The sequence below is a fragment of the Polychytrium aggregatum genome, assembly GCF_025602895.1.
Source record: "Polychytrium aggregatum strain JEL109 chromosome Unknown BJ171scaffold_16, whole genome shotgun sequence".
Classification (NCBI taxonomy): domain Eukaryota; kingdom Fungi; phylum Chytridiomycota; class Chytridiomycetes; order Polychytriales; genus Polychytrium; species Polychytrium aggregatum.
The window spans coordinates 497387-511040 of NW_026516218.1; the positions used below are offsets into that span (position 1 = coordinate 497387).

Genomic DNA, 13654 nt, shown 5'->3' on the forward strand with positions numbered 1-13654 from the left:
CCTGCTGTCGTCGCTCCTTGCCTCTCCATCTCGCTTCGGTCGGATTTCTGCAATGGGCGGAAGCGCTGCATACAACATCAACGCTCAACTCGAGCACTGTGAGTCCCCGCACCGCCCGATGTAGCCGGTGTGCCTCGCATGTCTGCAGTGCGCTTGTGGTGTGCTTGGTATGTCTGGAATGCCTGGCATATCTGGTATGCCTGATCGCTGACCATTCGACTCCGTCCCGCTGCAGTGCAATCCAAGCAGGTCGGAACGGGCCATGCCGACACCACCCGATAGTGAGTGATCCGCCCAGCCCACAGCAAGCCGACCGTCGCATTCGCCCCAGTATCGGATCTGTTCTTGGCTTCTTCTGACTTGTCGTCTATCCTTCGACATCGATATCGATCTCAACACTGCTGCTGGACAACCCATCGGTCTCTGCGGCGATACCACCCAATCGACATGCCATATCAACCGCCTCATCTTCCAGCGAATGGCTCACCAACCAACACCGCGATTCCTACGCCGCATACATCGGCCACAACTCGCTGATCGCCTACATCTCCGTCGCCGAAAACGAGAGCATCGGACGGGCACGATTCAACATGCTGGAGGTGAGCGGGTGGATCTAATCGGGCACGTCGTGGCGATCCTGCTGCTGCCCGAGTTGTCATGCCCTGGATCGTTTGTCTCCGAGACTTGGCGATCGTCCGTCCCTTCCTGCAAAACGCACATTGAGCACGTATCTGATCTCGTCTGATTTCTCCGCATCCAACTTGCCTTGCCAGAAAATGCTGAGACCCTGGTGAGAACCTGCCGAAATTCTTGGCATCCGTCATTTCCTCTCGTCTTTGCTATATCAATTGACTTGTCGATGCGCTCGGATCTCCTGTGCCGTCGGCTCTCGGGCATTAACTCTGGTATCGTCTCCCTTCCCCTGTCGTCAGCGGACCACCACCTGCCCGAGATGACGACGACGAATAGCTCATACCTGTTATATGACCCAGGAGCAGTTGGATGTGGCGGCGAGCCACATCGAGCCGGAGGGCACTCGACTGTGTTTTGTCTGTTCCAGCCCGATCCAGCGTGGTGACGACCAACCCGCCTCACCGTCCCGGATCACTCCTCACCCACATCGTGACTCCATCCAGATTTGCTCATCATTCGGCCATCTTTCCAAGGTGTACGCAATACAATCCGCTTGGTGCTGTCCGACCGATCGTCTCGAGAGTGCTGGCAAGGTGCCGGACTCAGTCATGCAGTGCACACAAAATGAAGCGGGACACCCTGGTTGGAGTCAGAGTCGTCGCTTTCAGGATCCTGAATGCATCCTATCCATCGTCCGTCCTGGCGCCGAGGAACCACACTATGTTCGGAGCTGTCCAGCCGGTCGGATCAATGCACCACGCTCCCGCATCGCGACGTCAATGCAGCCAGAAACATGATCTCAGAATGCGAGTCGATCGCCGCCACAGGAGATGGACGAGTGTATTTGAGACTGCTCCCAAAGCCAAGAACAGCTCGAGACTGGACGCAATCGCATGGCCTGCCCACCAGGACCTACGGACCACTCTGAGGGACACTCAGAGAGCACACTGCCCCGCTTCGTTCTGAACAAACTGTATCTATGGCCAGATGTCAACGCCTCTACTTTTATCCACCTGATTTGATACTTCGTTGGATACTCCTTGCTCGAGACGTATCTTCCCACCGACCAGATCCAGGCGTCTGGCTCTTCACTCTCAAGAAGTACTAGTGCTGCTGAGTTCGAGTACTTCTTGATCAGCAAGACTGTTCGTCGAGAGCTGCTCGAGACCAGCAGTTGCCTCCACGACTCCAGCTTGGACAGAGACGACATTTTCAGGCGGCGATTGAGCTCCAGCCGCACGACGCTTGAAGACAAAGTGATGAGAGATGCCTCCCGACACCTGAGTCTGTTCCAGCCCCGCCTCCGTGGCCATTCCTGCGACTCTCCTTTCATATTCCTCTTTTTGATCGCTGTTCAAGTCGAGAACGAATCTGCGCCAACCAAGCCGGCCACCGGATCGAGAAAGTGCGATGTTGAAGTAGGGTCATCGTGTCCAGAGCCAGTCATTAGCGCACGCCCGAGAGCACCCGGCCATGCCACCAGCTGCGGTACTTGCAGACCAGACATGTACTCACTGCGCATTTTCGACAATCAGGAGGCCGTCTGTGTCCATAAGCTCTGCCAGATGTGGCAGGCGATGAGCCATCAACGCGCCTAAAAATATGCTCCTGAACTTGCGCACAAACTTTTGCTTCTTCTTGAGGAGGTATCCAAAGTCACAGGGCAGAAAATGGATCTGGACGTGGTCCTGGGCCCTGTACATCTTGGCGTCTGTCGCCAGGTCGGGCGTTCAGCCGTTTGAGAGACACTGAGATGAGTCGGGGGCGCTTTTGGTGCCTTTGCATCGGCTCATGGAAGCACCTTGCCGCATGCCATCTCCGGCAGAGACAACCAGCGGCGTGCGCCGTCTCCGAGGGCTGCGTACCCGGATCACTCAGCAGCATGGGCTGTCCCTCCTTGTATTCTGCATTCGTTTCGAGCTCGTACATCATGCCCTTGATGTTGAACTCGGTCACATCGGTCGCCGTCTGTCCGGATCGAGCAGGTTCGCTGTGAGCCTGGGAATCGATGGTGGCTGGTTTTGGGCTGGGACACCGCTCGATTTCTCACAACTGGGCCCGATGGACGTCCTACCTTGGTAAAGACGCCGTTCTTTGTCTTGATCAGGTCTTTGTTTTCGCTGTCGAGTCCAAATGCCACATAGGGACCCATCACAATGTCGCTAAAGTAGCCCCATTTGCTGACCGTCAATCCATCCTAGTCCAGAGCATGCGCGTGAATCTCACTGCCTGCATTTGCAGTTGTCGGTGCGGGTGACTGAAGGCAGATGGCTCGTACGACGATCCGCTGTGAGAGTAGCATCTACCTCTTTCATCCCATCGACGGTCGCCATCGTGCGGTTCGAGTGCTCATGGGAACTCTCGCGGATCTCAAAGCCAATTCCGTGCGATCGCCACTTTAGGTACTCGTGCTTGCTCAGAACCGATTTCTGGAGGTGTCGTGGAAGTGTATCGGCATGGGTGCGTGCGCGACAGGAAATGAGCGGCTGTATCGGACTCTGTCTGTGTGCTCAGTGTCCACTTCGAGCGGATTGAGCACATCCTTCGCCCAAACCCATCCCTCGCTGCTACTCTCACGGCCTCGAGCATTGGATCGAACTTACCCCGCTCTCTGGAATCTTCATGTGATAGTCCCAATCGAATGCATTCTCGCGGTGGTCGAACCGGATGCCAAGATGCCTGCGTACCCGATATTCCCTATGATAGTGACAGGCTTCAGCTGGGTGTCCTGCGCACAGCTGCAGCGGTTGCGGCTCGCTTTGCTGCGGTTTGATTCCGTTCGCTGGCGCCCGTGATCAAGCAATCCGTACCAAAGCTTGCTCGCCTCGTATTTTCGCTTGGGATCCTGCCAAAACTTGAACACAAACTCAAGATCATCGCGCTCCCTAAATCTCAGGTGGTTGAAGGTGAATATCGAGGCGAGAAACCCGGTGCCGTCCGTGACCGCTCTGAGGAGAAATATCGGCGCAATCATTTGCTGTTAGTGTCCGGTGCATCCCTGTGGCGCAAAAGTGACTCCGAGCGCCCTTTGAGAGTAAATCGCCACGTCGACCGATCCATTCAGTAATCGATCCAAAGTCCAGGGCAAGACCATGATGCCAGCACCATATCCGCGGCGAGCAACAGTACCTGATCATTTCGGGTGTTTTGAGCTTGACCCAGTCCGCTGATTTTTCGCGCATCATAGTGTTGCCATAGATATCCATGAAGAGCTCGCACCGCTCTGCCAAAGAGAACAGCAGGCGGTGTTATCTCTCCGACTCCCTCGTGAATGGCAAAGCACAGGTGCTCCACATCAATGCAAGCACCGCGCCATCGACAGTTCGGATCCATACCCTGGAGCCCAAGGTCGTTGGAATGGTCGAGAAAGAGCAGCAGCAACGCCATGTGTCGGGCCAGCTGACAAACGTGTGGCTCCATGACGAAGAACTGGACAAAATGGAAGGGTCAGACGGGTGTATCGCGAGCGCCAGCTCACATCTCCCAACGCTGTGCAGATTCGTTACATTGAGCTTTGTGGGCTCGTGGCGATGCGCCCGGCTAATGGTCTTCATCAAGTGCCTCGAATCGATGCTTCCAATCAGAAGAATGTCGTGACTGCCATCTCGATGCAGTTCATCGTCTACATTGTTTGGAGAAGTGTGTGGGAGTGAGGCAGCGGACTTGGCTCTGTGCTCCTGGGAACAAGCGGCAGACCAGACGCGTGGTTCCCTGTATTTCTCGGGCCGTGACTGGGAACAGACCTCGCCCGGATCGCCCATCGTTTATACTCTGGTAGACATGTTCTTCGTTGATGGAATCTGGGGATAGCGCGAGGTGAGCAGCGATCATCGACGGTGTTTGCTCGGACGCATCGGATGGCGAGTGCCTGCGCGTGTGCCTACCTCGATCTTGCAGATCAATGGATTTGGAGAAGCCCCAGATGCCCACGGATCCGATTCCTTCCATGGCTCTATCGCCGTCCTTGCGGTGCGAAACAGGAGCCAAGCAGTGACCGTGCCGCTGCCGGGGTGCGTCCTCCACGATATCGGCGGGCGTTCCCACGCTTGTCCTCTGTCTGCCCTCGCCCGCTCTCGCCCGCCCTCGCCTGCTCTCGCTCATGGCGGCTCCCCATCCGTCCCGGCCCGCAGGCTCACGTGCGCTCTATTAATTTCATTTCGCGCGGCCTGCTCGCCAGGGCGGTCCGTTTTTTTGCCTTGACGCAGGCCGGCGCTGCCCCGCCTCTGCCTTTGCCCGGTCCAGCCAGCATCCAGCGCCCACCACATATCCAGAGCCATGTCCCGAGTCTTCCGTGCCGCCGCGGCCTTCAAGCCCGTTTTCTTCCGCCCTGCCGCTGCGTCGGTCCGTGGCCCCGTCAGCCTCGCGCAACAATTCAAGTTCACCCCCAGTGTCTTGACCAGACTGTACTCGGCCGGCCCTGCTCCGCTCTCTGTTCAGCAAATCGAGGACCGAGTGATCCTCCTCCTGAAGGACTTTGACAAGGTCGATGGCTCGAAGGTTGGTTGATCGGGCGGGATGCAGGGTGGGTGAGATGTGCGTCTCGGGCGAGATCTGTCAGTGGTTTGCAGCCCCGGGCTTGGGGTTGGGGGCTGGCCTGATCGCCGCGCTGTCAAGCGATCGGGGCGCTCCAGCTTCGGACGGGCAGCCGACGGACCCGAACAGCGTGGATACTCGGCGCGGCTCGGCATCAGTCTCGATGTGATCTGGGGAATGCTGTGCCGCCTAGCTCGAATGTTGTGTTTCGGCATATGGGGCCAAGCTGCTCCAGATGGCGACTGTCGCGATCAGCGTTCGGCCGCGGCGGATGATTGGATATCTCGCTCAGCATTGCCTGTGTGCACGGGTCATGTCTGTTGCGATCTCTGACCGCTGTATGTTATCCTTTTCCTTTCTGAAACCTGGACAACTGCACATCTTGGCTTGGATTTCTGCCTCAGCTCAACCTGGACGCTCACTTTGTGAACGACCTCGGACTCGATTCGCTCGACCAGGTCGAGATCACCATGGCCCTCGAGGACGAGTTCAACATTGAGATCCCGGATCGCGATGCCGAGGAGATTTACACTGTTCGCCAGGCCGTGGAGAAGGTAAGCGCGTGGTGTGCCAAGCAAGCGACCGCCGCTCTCGATGACATGTGCGAGCACCGAGCACTGCGGATTGGATTGGACCAGGGTGGATCCACCGCGGGGCCGGGCTGCTTGTCCTCCTGTGACTCTGTTGACGCGCCGAGATCTCTGCTGCTGCCGATCGCATACTGATGCGTGCGCTGCTGTGTTTCTCTCGCCACCGGCCTGTAGATCTACGCCAACAAGAATGCCATGTAGAGTGTTCCGACTGAAATGCGACTGAGCTGCATATTTATCATTTTGCCTGTACACTTCCAAGAAAAACACGGGACCCCCGAATTTCCGAGCACTCGAGTCGGATGAGAGCCAGTCGTCTGATTGAGAATGAGAGTCATGGGCTGGGGCCTTTTTTTCATGGAGCTGATGCTGATACTGATGGCGTCGGCGATAGATGTGCGGCAGCGTCGACGTTGAGAATGTGTCCGGGTATCACGTTGGATGCGATGCGATGCGATGTGCGTGATGCGATGCGAGCGATGCAGCTGCGTCCACATCACATCGATGTGCGTGAGCCGCGCGGCCTCTCCTCCTGGATCCGATGCCATCGCACGATGCATCAGGGCCGGCGGTGCGAGTGGGTGTTGTTCATGCGCTGCCTGGCACCAAAGCGGTCAATCCCCAGCCAGGAGGGATGTCGTCTGCGCCACGCGCATATTAAGGACTCATTTTGCGTTTTCGAGCGCGCCGCCCCAAGTCGACATATCCTGCTGGCAGCTCGACAGGCAAGAGCATCTTCCTGTGGAGACTCAATCCAGCAACAAGCGATACCGCCGGTAGGATCTATCGCCACGGCGACCGTGCTCGTCTGCATACATTCGCTGCCGCATTGCCGGCTGCGTCGATCGCTGCATTCACAACTCCCGCATCACTCGAGCCTGCGTCGAGACCCTTCCTCGGACCCAATCCTGGTCTTGGGCCGATCCTCACGCCGTGTGCCTCTGCTGCCATCAGCCATGCTGTTCAAACAATCGGTCCTCTCGGCATGCGCTCGCGCCCGAACCCAGGCGCTTCGCCAGCCCATGCCCGCCATGGTCCCTGTTCGTCTTTCCCACCGCAAGTCCCCGCCTCCCCCGAAACACTGGACCAAGCGCGGCATCGATGAGTCCATCCTGAACTCTCTGTGCGATGCCGCCAAGGTTGCCGAGGAGCAGGTGGGTCTCGTGGGGTGTGTCCGATGGGCCACATCGATATCAAGCGTACTCTGCAGCAGGGAGCTCGCCGGTGCTCTATACTGGATACACACGGATCGACCACGAGCAAACCGCGGACGGGGAGGACACCGGATGCACCATCGACCATGGTTTGGATGCTGGCTCCGTTCTCGATTTATTGGATCGCCGTCGGAACGGATGCGTATCAAGGAAGGCTCAGCTCGGAGACCCAGCAGACTGGGCACTGCTGTCTGGACATGCCTGGATTACCAGAGTCCATGGATATCGCTCTTACTGGTAGCCCAGGAGTGTTTCAAAGCGCTTCAAAATCAATTTCAGCTGCTGGACCCTGGACGATAGAATGTTGGAGCCTGTTCTGTTCCTTTCAGCGGGCCTCTGATTTGCGAAAGTCTTAGTTGTCGCGGGACGTCCATGGATCGAGCCCTGCCGGATGCATCCATGCTCGTAGTCCATACGCTGACCGCTCGCAACGGGTGGATGTGGCTTCACAGGTCTATCTGGACTCCAACTATGCTCGGGATCTTCTGCTAGACCAGCGCGACAGGTTCGTTTGCATGCGCTCCTCGCTCCAACCCGCATGGGAAATGAGAGTAATGGGAGACGAATCGCTCTCTGAATTAGCGCTGACAGTCACTGGTGCACTTGCAGATACGAGTTCTTCCTCCAGACATGCGACGAGTTCCAGATCCCCATCGAGTTCAACAGGTGAGCCTCGGTCGGGCTTTCGTGTGTGGCTCTGCGCAGTGTGCCGGTAGATGCACACCGGATCTAGCCCTGCCCCCCAGCTGCTGAAGCAAGACCTTGCCTTGTCCATCAGACGACTGTCCCAGGACCACGCCTCTGGACGCGAGACATCGGACTGGGTTGCTGCCCAGATGGAGCAGCAGGGCCGACTCACTTTCTAGAATATATCAGCGCGACGAGGCGCCAAGCCAGCAACTGTGCTCGAGTGCCTGGTGCCGCCTCCCTGCCTCCTGTTGTTTGGCCGACATCTGGTTTCCGCTCTGGATCAAAATACACCCGGCTCGCCACAACGGTCTCTTGGGATGCAAAGATGCCGGTCGCTTTGCTGGACGAGCGGGGAGAGCACACACGAGCCGTGATAGCGCCGAGGTGACAAAAGTCGGAAGCCTTGCGGGCCATGCCAACCTGGTCTGGCTGGTGCCACTCGGGGCCGGTGTCGCCAGAGGCGATCTTGCTGCGATCTTGCTGCGATCTCTGGCACCGGGCCAACGAGATGCATGGATGCGCAAGGAAGGCACGTTTCTGCCGACAAGGATGTGCCGTGCATTGTCTCCTCCGGCCTGCCGCTGTCTGCCAAGTTTCCAGCAGTCCGGACGAGCAGCGGCCGTCCGGCAAGCGCACGCTGCTGACCCCTGCGGCCGCTCGGGGGGGGGGTACCGGCTGCCGGAAAGCCGCTTGGCTCCTGGAACGATCATGGCTCCTGGTGAATGGGTGTCGCTACTGCTGTCGCCGTCGCTGTTGATGGCGGCTCTGATGGCTATTTGACAGGCACTGTTACCTTGTCGTTACGGACATTGGGTGCTGTTGCTCCCGCACATCGCACATCGCCCATCGGCCAGCACTCGCTCGCTCGCTCGCAGCTCTCCGTCCCATCCCGAGCGACGTCGTCCGCGGCACGCCGTCGTCGGCCCACCAGCGCATCCATCTGTCCTGTCGATGTCGATGTCGGTGTCTGGCTCGGCTCCCCCTTTGCCCCCGCGGTGGCGGCCGGGCTGGTCCTCTCCCTCGTCGTGTGACCATGCCCTCGGCCGCTCGCTTGCTTCTGCCGTCCGCTCTTTGGCCCTGCCTCGACGGCCTGTGCTGTTCCTGCTCCTGGCTCCTGCTGCCGCTGCCTCTCCTGCTGCTCCTGCTGCCTCTGCTGCCTCTGCTTCCGCCTTCTGCGTCTGCGAGTCTCCCCCCGTATTCTTCTCTAACCACCTAGCGCCATGGATCGGTGGTCCGCCAGCGATGTGGCCTCTTGGGCAAGCCAGAACGGCTTTCCTCAACACGCCAGAGACTTCCTGAAGCACGAGATTACCGGCGAACTCCTCGTCCGCGCCGACCACGCAATGCTCAAGGCCCTGGGCATCACCGCAGTCGGCGATCGCATCGTTCTCCTCAACAAGATCTACAACGAAAAAATCAACAGCGGCATCCCGATAGATGAGGACGATTATATTCCGCAACGTAAGCCTGCTCCTTGCCCGTCGTTTTGCCTCCATCCCGCCATCGAGCCCAATCTCCATTGAATTCGTGCTCCCGCATTGGATACTTGCTCTCCTTGGCTTGCCACAGCTTAGGCTGACGGCCTCTATCGTTCACACCGGCCATATCGCCGATTCTACAGATGCTCGCCACATGAAGGTGAGCTCGGGCTGGCCGTCCCGGCCTCGCACCCTCCCAACCGAATCTCGCCCCCGCATTCCTGCGATTCTCTTCGAGGACTCGTGGGCCAACCCGTGCGCTACCACCGCAGCCGCGCTCGCCCTCTCGGAACTTGGCGGAAAACAGCCCTTTGGACCAGTCTCCCGCAAGCCAAAGGGAGGAGGAGGGCATTCCTCTCGCACACGGCTGACACAATCACTCTCGCTCTCGCTCCCGCCATGCAGCCTCTGCCAGAGAGAATGTACGCCGAATTAAGCTTCACCGAGTTCTCCGAAAAGTTGGCTTTCGACGTCCAGCGCCTGGAGCGAATCATCGAGGAAAAGGGTACGAGTGCTGTTGATGCGATCTGCGCGGCTGCAGCGTTATTGCTTGCCAGCCCCCTCCCTTCCCTCCCTTCCCTCCCTTCCCTCCCTTCCCCGCCCGCAACTCCCACCCTGCCGATACTGGCCTTGCCAGCAGTCGCCAGCATCCTTATGCTCGTCGCGCTCGCTGGGCCCCTTTGTCCCGAGCCATAAATCCGGGTGTGCTCGTTGTCGCTTCGAGCTCCTTTCAGCCAGTCCATGGACTCTGGGGCATCGCGGATCGTCGTGCACTTGAGTGGCTTGTCCTTCTTCGGCTCGGGCCAAATGAGCTGTGCGTCCCTCGCACAACACTCCCGGCTGAATTATGCATTCCAACTGCACAGACCACGCCATTCAGTCGCTGTCAGACTCGGTTGGCAAGCTGAGCTTCCAGCTGATGACGCTGCAGGAAGATCTGCAGCCCGTGTGGACTCTGGTCAAGGGATACAAAGTAAGTAACTCTCCTGGCGACCACCGGCTTTGTTTCGAGATACTCTATCGGTACTGCAGTCCGCTCAGCCGATCCTGGAATGATGCTCGATCCCTGAATCAGCATCTCTTGGCGTCCATGTGGAAGCGCGCTTGTCTCAAGTGCCCTTCGCACACCCATGACTGGTGCTAACCTGACCTCATGGCTGCAGAAATTCCAAAAGAAATCCACAGCCACGCCTATCCCGCATGTCGACACGGCGCTGCTCAACCAGCCTCATGAAAGCAGTCTTCTCGCGACATCCGTCCGGCACGGCTCGCCGAACGTAATGGTCACCCCGAGCCTACAAAGCTCGGTGCCGAGCGTCATCTCACCTGGCCAGGTTCGCATCCAACCGTCATAGGAAATATGTTCGCGCTGCGAGCGATTCGGTTGCATTGCTTTCGTGTGGGTCTTGCCGCAATGCCATGGTTTGACCCCCAATCCCGGCCTCCCTCCCCCTTACCATCGGCGTCTGACACATAAGCCGAGCAACTGTATCGGCTCCTTGGTCTAACGCTCCACTTTACTCGATTCTGCAGCAAAAGCAAGAGGATCTCAATGTTATCCGCATCTACATCGACCGGCTACTGGGCCTGACAACTTCAACCTACAAGGTGTGCCGGGTTCGACCGACACACACCTGCGCCTCTATCATCGCACACGTTCTCCGCGATTGCAAAATCAACGACCATTGGCGGGATTTTGCTCTGTGCATGGAATCCAGCGACAGTGCGACGCAGTGTCTGAGCTTCAATGCCACGCCGCTTCAGATCCACCTGGATTTCCTCAACCAGGGCAAAGATGCGCCAAAGTTCACCCTCCGTCACATCAAGCAGAACAAGACCCAGCTCCAGCGCGCTCCTTCGACCCTGCAAAACTCGCAGATGCGTCGAACACCCGAGCCTCTTTCCTCGACTGAGCTGGAGTGTATCGCCATCGGCATCTACGAGTACTCTGCTACACGCGAAGATGAAACCGACATTGCCATCGGTGACAGGCTCAAGATTGTTGCGACTGAAGGTGGCTGGTCTCAGGTGGAGCGCTCAAACGGCCTTTTCTGGGCTCCAAGCGGATGCTTGTGGCTGCCCAAGAACGAAGAGGCCGTGCCGACGACTGGATGGGTACTTTACGACTACTTTCGTGTCTCCAAGAACGAGCTGACTGTTTCTAAAGGCACAAAGCTGCTGATCCACCGCAAGGCCGAGCACTGGCTCCTGGTCAGCGTCGGCGAGCAAAGTGGCTGGGTTCCCAGCTCGTACATATCCACGACTCCACCGGAGGAGCGAGAGCGCAGTATGTGGCCTGATTCCCGATCGTGTTGCAGCCGAGCCGAAGCCGTCTTGCAGGCACCTCCTGGTCTGCCACGAGGACGTCTTCTCTTTGTTTCCAACCATTCATCCGTTTGTTTGGCTAACCCCCTGATTGCCTTCCGTCGGTTTGTCCAGATGACGAAGTTTCGCCGAGGAAGCTGGCGAGTGCCCTCGCCACCACGGTGGGTCTGCTTGGGGGTGGGAGAGATGGCAGTTGGATGCGGGAGTCGTGTCGTTTCAGGACTTGGGCTGGTTGCGGAAGACAGGCTGAGTGGGATGCACTGTGCTGGCCGGCGAGTGGAGTATATTCCTCTTCAGTCAGAGGTCGTGTGTACATTTTGGCTGGTCCTGCGATGCGGGGCCATTTTTCACCGTCAGGCATGTGCCGGCTGAGAACTGTCGTCCATGCCGGCTGAGAACTGTCGTCCAGGCTCCCCAATCCATCACTGACGTACTAACAACTGTGCAACCCATGCCCACCCACAGCCATTGTCGGCGATGGTACGGTCCCGCAATATGGAGTTCAGATCCGACTCGGCCTCGTCTGGACCCCGGTCGGACGGCTCTCCGGCGCTGTCGCTGCCGGCAGATTTCCGGGACGACTCTTCGGCCCCCAACCGCGTGGCAACCGATTCCGCGAAATCGAGATACGCACCGAGCGCCTATTCGACCGCAGTCGACGACAGCCGGTCCCACATCGGCCTCGATGCGCCACTGGTGATCTCCAGCACAGTCGATGATATGACGGCAATCCTGAATCGGCTGAAAGAGCGCCACGCATTCCTGACCGAGCACAGACTGTGGGGCTCGGCCGAGTCGAGCCGAGCGTCCTCGCTGCACAACCTTGGCTACTGCTTCGATTTCTGCAACATTCTGCTGCAAAGTGTCGGCTCCAACCGTGGCAAGGGACTGGTTCTTTCGATCCAAAGCAGCATTGCCCAGAGGCTTCAGACCCTCGTGGACGACAGCACGGCCAAGCTGGAGTCTCTGCACGCACCCAACATTAGCCCCGATCTGATCACCACGCTCCTGCCGGGTTTGATATCCGACATTTTCAAGGCGCTGGAGTCGATTCTCGCCATGTTGACGAGCAACGCCGCCGAAATCTTTGCGACCCCCACGGCCTACGACGGCTTCAGCTACAGCCCTTCCTCTGGGCTCAATGGCGACATGGCACAGTCCGCCGCCGCCTATTTCGCTGCAAAAACGGGTCAGGCGCACTCCTCTGGACCATCTCCCACGAGTCTAGGTTACATGGGGTACTCGGAGTCGCAGCTGCCTCAAGCCAACAAGCCTCTCGGTGCTGGCGGTGCTCCGGCTCCCAAGCTCTCGCACCAGCACAGCTTTGGACGTCTCGACGAAGGTCGCAGCTACAGCGCCAGCTCGCGTGGAACCGTCCCCGTGCCCGCCGATGCTAGTAATGGCGACCACTCGATTGGCTTGCAGGTGGACGGCGTTCCCATGTCCAAGGGCAATAGCGGCGACCCGGCGCTGCGTGGGATTTGGTCCAGCAAGACGAATGACATCCACAAGGAGCTCCAGTCCAAGATCGGCCGACGCAACCAAGCCGAGGAAGACCGGGCTGGCAACCTGTCCGGACCCAACTCACCCAACACGGTTCCGTCACCTCGACTCAAGAAGATCGGCAGCGACGGTGGTGAATCGAGCGCCGCCAGACTGGCAGGAACCGGTGTTGGTGCGCCCGCCGCCATCGCAAAAACCTATGTCTACGATATTCGCCCGTACGAAGACCTGGTCAGCCGCAGGGACCCTGACCTGGACATGGCCAATCTTGAGGTATGTGCATATGTTCGTGGCGGCACACCGATCCCTGCTTTGCACTGGCCCGGCCTCGGCCGGTGCGGCCGGTAATTTGAGTCCAGTCCGCCGGCGTAACTGGTGTGTCTTTGCCCTGCAGCGATATCTGTCCAACGAAGACTGCCAACGACACTTTGGCATGTCGAGGGAAGAACTGCAAAGGCAGCCGCCGTGGAAGATCAGAGACCTGAAAAAGTAGGCAAGCGCAGCGATATGTGCGACTTGGTGATGCGAGGCCAACGGACGGCTGCATTCAGAGACACTCGTGAAAGTCCAGTCGCCAACGCTTCACTTTTCGGCTGACTGATATTTTGTTTTCGGAATCCCTCACAATGCTCCTCCGTCCCCATCCCAGACTGGCCAAGTTATTTTGAGCGACCGAGTCGGGCTGGGA

The 13654-nt window shown here is 58.4% G+C and overlaps 5 protein-coding genes across 5 annotated transcripts; 4 read left to right on the forward strand and 1 right to left on the reverse strand.

Annotated features, from left to right (window-relative positions):
• Positions 1–28: 28 nt before the first annotated feature.
• BJ171DRAFT_503004 (splicing factor 3B subunit 5/RDS3 complex subunit 10) lies at positions 29–1223 on the forward strand. The gene is made up of 5 exons (XM_053110825.1): positions 29–98; positions 236–281; positions 476–599; positions 774–790; positions 933–1223. Exons 1-5 carry the CDS (start codon positions 53–55, stop codon positions 967–969), a joined length of 270 nt encoding a protein of 89 aa, XP_052967183.1. The 5' UTR covers positions 29–52; the 3' UTR covers positions 970–1223.
• Positions 1224–1512: 289 nt separating this feature from the next.
• Positions 1513–4613, reverse strand: BJ171DRAFT_458782 (uncharacterized protein). The gene is made up of 12 exons (XM_053108386.1): positions 4518–4613; positions 4377–4433; positions 4140–4255; positions 3969–4062; positions 3763–3856; positions 3444–3581; positions 3237–3330; positions 2940–3062; positions 2708–2830; positions 2499–2601; positions 2149–2344; positions 1513–2004 (listed from the first exon to the last, which is right to left on the reverse strand). Exons 1-12 carry the CDS (start codon positions 4579–4581, stop codon positions 1728–1730), a joined length of 1479 nt encoding a protein of 492 aa, XP_052967184.1. The 5' UTR covers positions 4582–4613; the 3' UTR covers positions 1513–1727.
• A 253-nt stretch (positions 4614–4866) lies between these two features.
• BJ171DRAFT_503008 (acyl carrier protein-like protein) lies at positions 4867–6048 on the forward strand. The gene is made up of 3 exons (XM_053110826.1): positions 4867–5130; positions 5571–5720; positions 5931–6048. Exons 1-3 carry the CDS (start codon positions 4909–4911, stop codon positions 5955–5957), a joined length of 399 nt encoding a protein of 132 aa, XP_052967185.1. The 5' UTR covers positions 4867–4908; the 3' UTR covers positions 5958–6048.
• Positions 6049–6499: 451 nt separating this feature from the next.
• Positions 6500–7965, forward strand: BJ171DRAFT_503012 (uncharacterized protein). Its single transcript, XM_053110827.1, has 4 exons — positions 6500–6910; positions 7423–7475; positions 7580–7636; positions 7749–7965. Exons 1-4 carry the CDS (start codon positions 6713–6715, stop codon positions 7834–7836), a joined length of 396 nt encoding a protein of 131 aa, XP_052967186.1. The 5' UTR covers positions 6500–6712; the 3' UTR covers positions 7837–7965.
• A 915-nt stretch (positions 7966–8880) lies between these two features.
• Positions 8881–13459, forward strand: BJ171DRAFT_474520 (uncharacterized protein; the record flags this gene model as incomplete). The annotated part of the gene is made up of 10 exons (XM_053108744.1): positions 8881–9121; positions 9282–9298; positions 9544–9643; positions 9863–9952; positions 10005–10111; positions 10302–10472; positions 10672–11425; positions 11578–11624; positions 11929–13239; positions 13361–13459. 10 exons carry the CDS (start codon positions 8881–8883, stop codon positions 13457–13459), a joined length of 2937 nt encoding a protein of 978 aa, XP_052967187.1.
• Positions 13460–13654: the final 195 nt, after the last annotated feature.

Excerpts from the sequence above, each read along its gene's own strand:
- BJ171DRAFT_503004 (XM_053110825.1), top strand. The coding sequence starts at position 53 with ATGGGCGGAAGCGCTGCATACAACATCAACGCTCAACTCGAGCACT. Across the intron at positions 99-235 it reads CAACGCTCAACTCGAGCACT|TGCAATCCAAGCAGGTCGGA; the intron begins GTGAGTCCCCGC and ends GTCCCGCTGCAG. Across the intron at positions 282-475 it reads CATGCCGACACCACCCGATA|CGAATGGCTCACCAACCAAC; the intron begins GTGAGTGATCCG and ends CTCATCTTCCAG.
- BJ171DRAFT_458782 (XM_053108386.1), bottom strand. The coding sequence starts at position 4,581 with ATGGAAGGAATCGGATCCGTGGGCATCTGGGGCTTCTCCAAATCCATT. Across the intron at positions 4,063-4,139 it reads ACGAGCCCACAAAGCTCAAT|TTCTTCGTCATGGAGCCACA; the intron begins GTAACGAATCTG and ends CATTTTGTCCAG. Across the intron at positions 3,331-3,443 it reads TACGAGGCGAGCAAGCTTTG|GGAATATCGGGTACGCAGGC; the intron begins GTACGGATTGCT and ends TCACTATCATAG.
- BJ171DRAFT_503008 (XM_053110826.1), top strand. The coding sequence starts at position 4,909 with ATGTCCCGAGTCTTCCGTGCCGCCGCGGCCTTCAAGCCCGTTTTCTTC. Across the intron at positions 5,131-5,570 it reads ACAAGGTCGATGGCTCGAAG|CTCAACCTGGACGCTCACTT; the intron begins GTTGGTTGATCG and ends TTTCTGCCTCAG. Across the intron at positions 5,721-5,930 it reads TTCGCCAGGCCGTGGAGAAG|ATCTACGCCAACAAGAATGC; the intron begins GTAAGCGCGTGG and ends ACCGGCCTGTAG.
- BJ171DRAFT_503012 (XM_053110827.1), top strand. The coding sequence starts at position 6,713 with ATGCTGTTCAAACAATCGGTCCTCTCGGCATGCGCTCGCGCCCGAACC. Across the intron at positions 6,911-7,422 it reads CCAAGGTTGCCGAGGAGCAG|GTCTATCTGGACTCCAACTA; the intron begins GTGGGTCTCGTG and ends GTGGCTTCACAG. Across the intron at positions 7,476-7,579 it reads CTGCTAGACCAGCGCGACAG|ATACGAGTTCTTCCTCCAGA; the intron begins GTTCGTTTGCAT and ends GTGCACTTGCAG.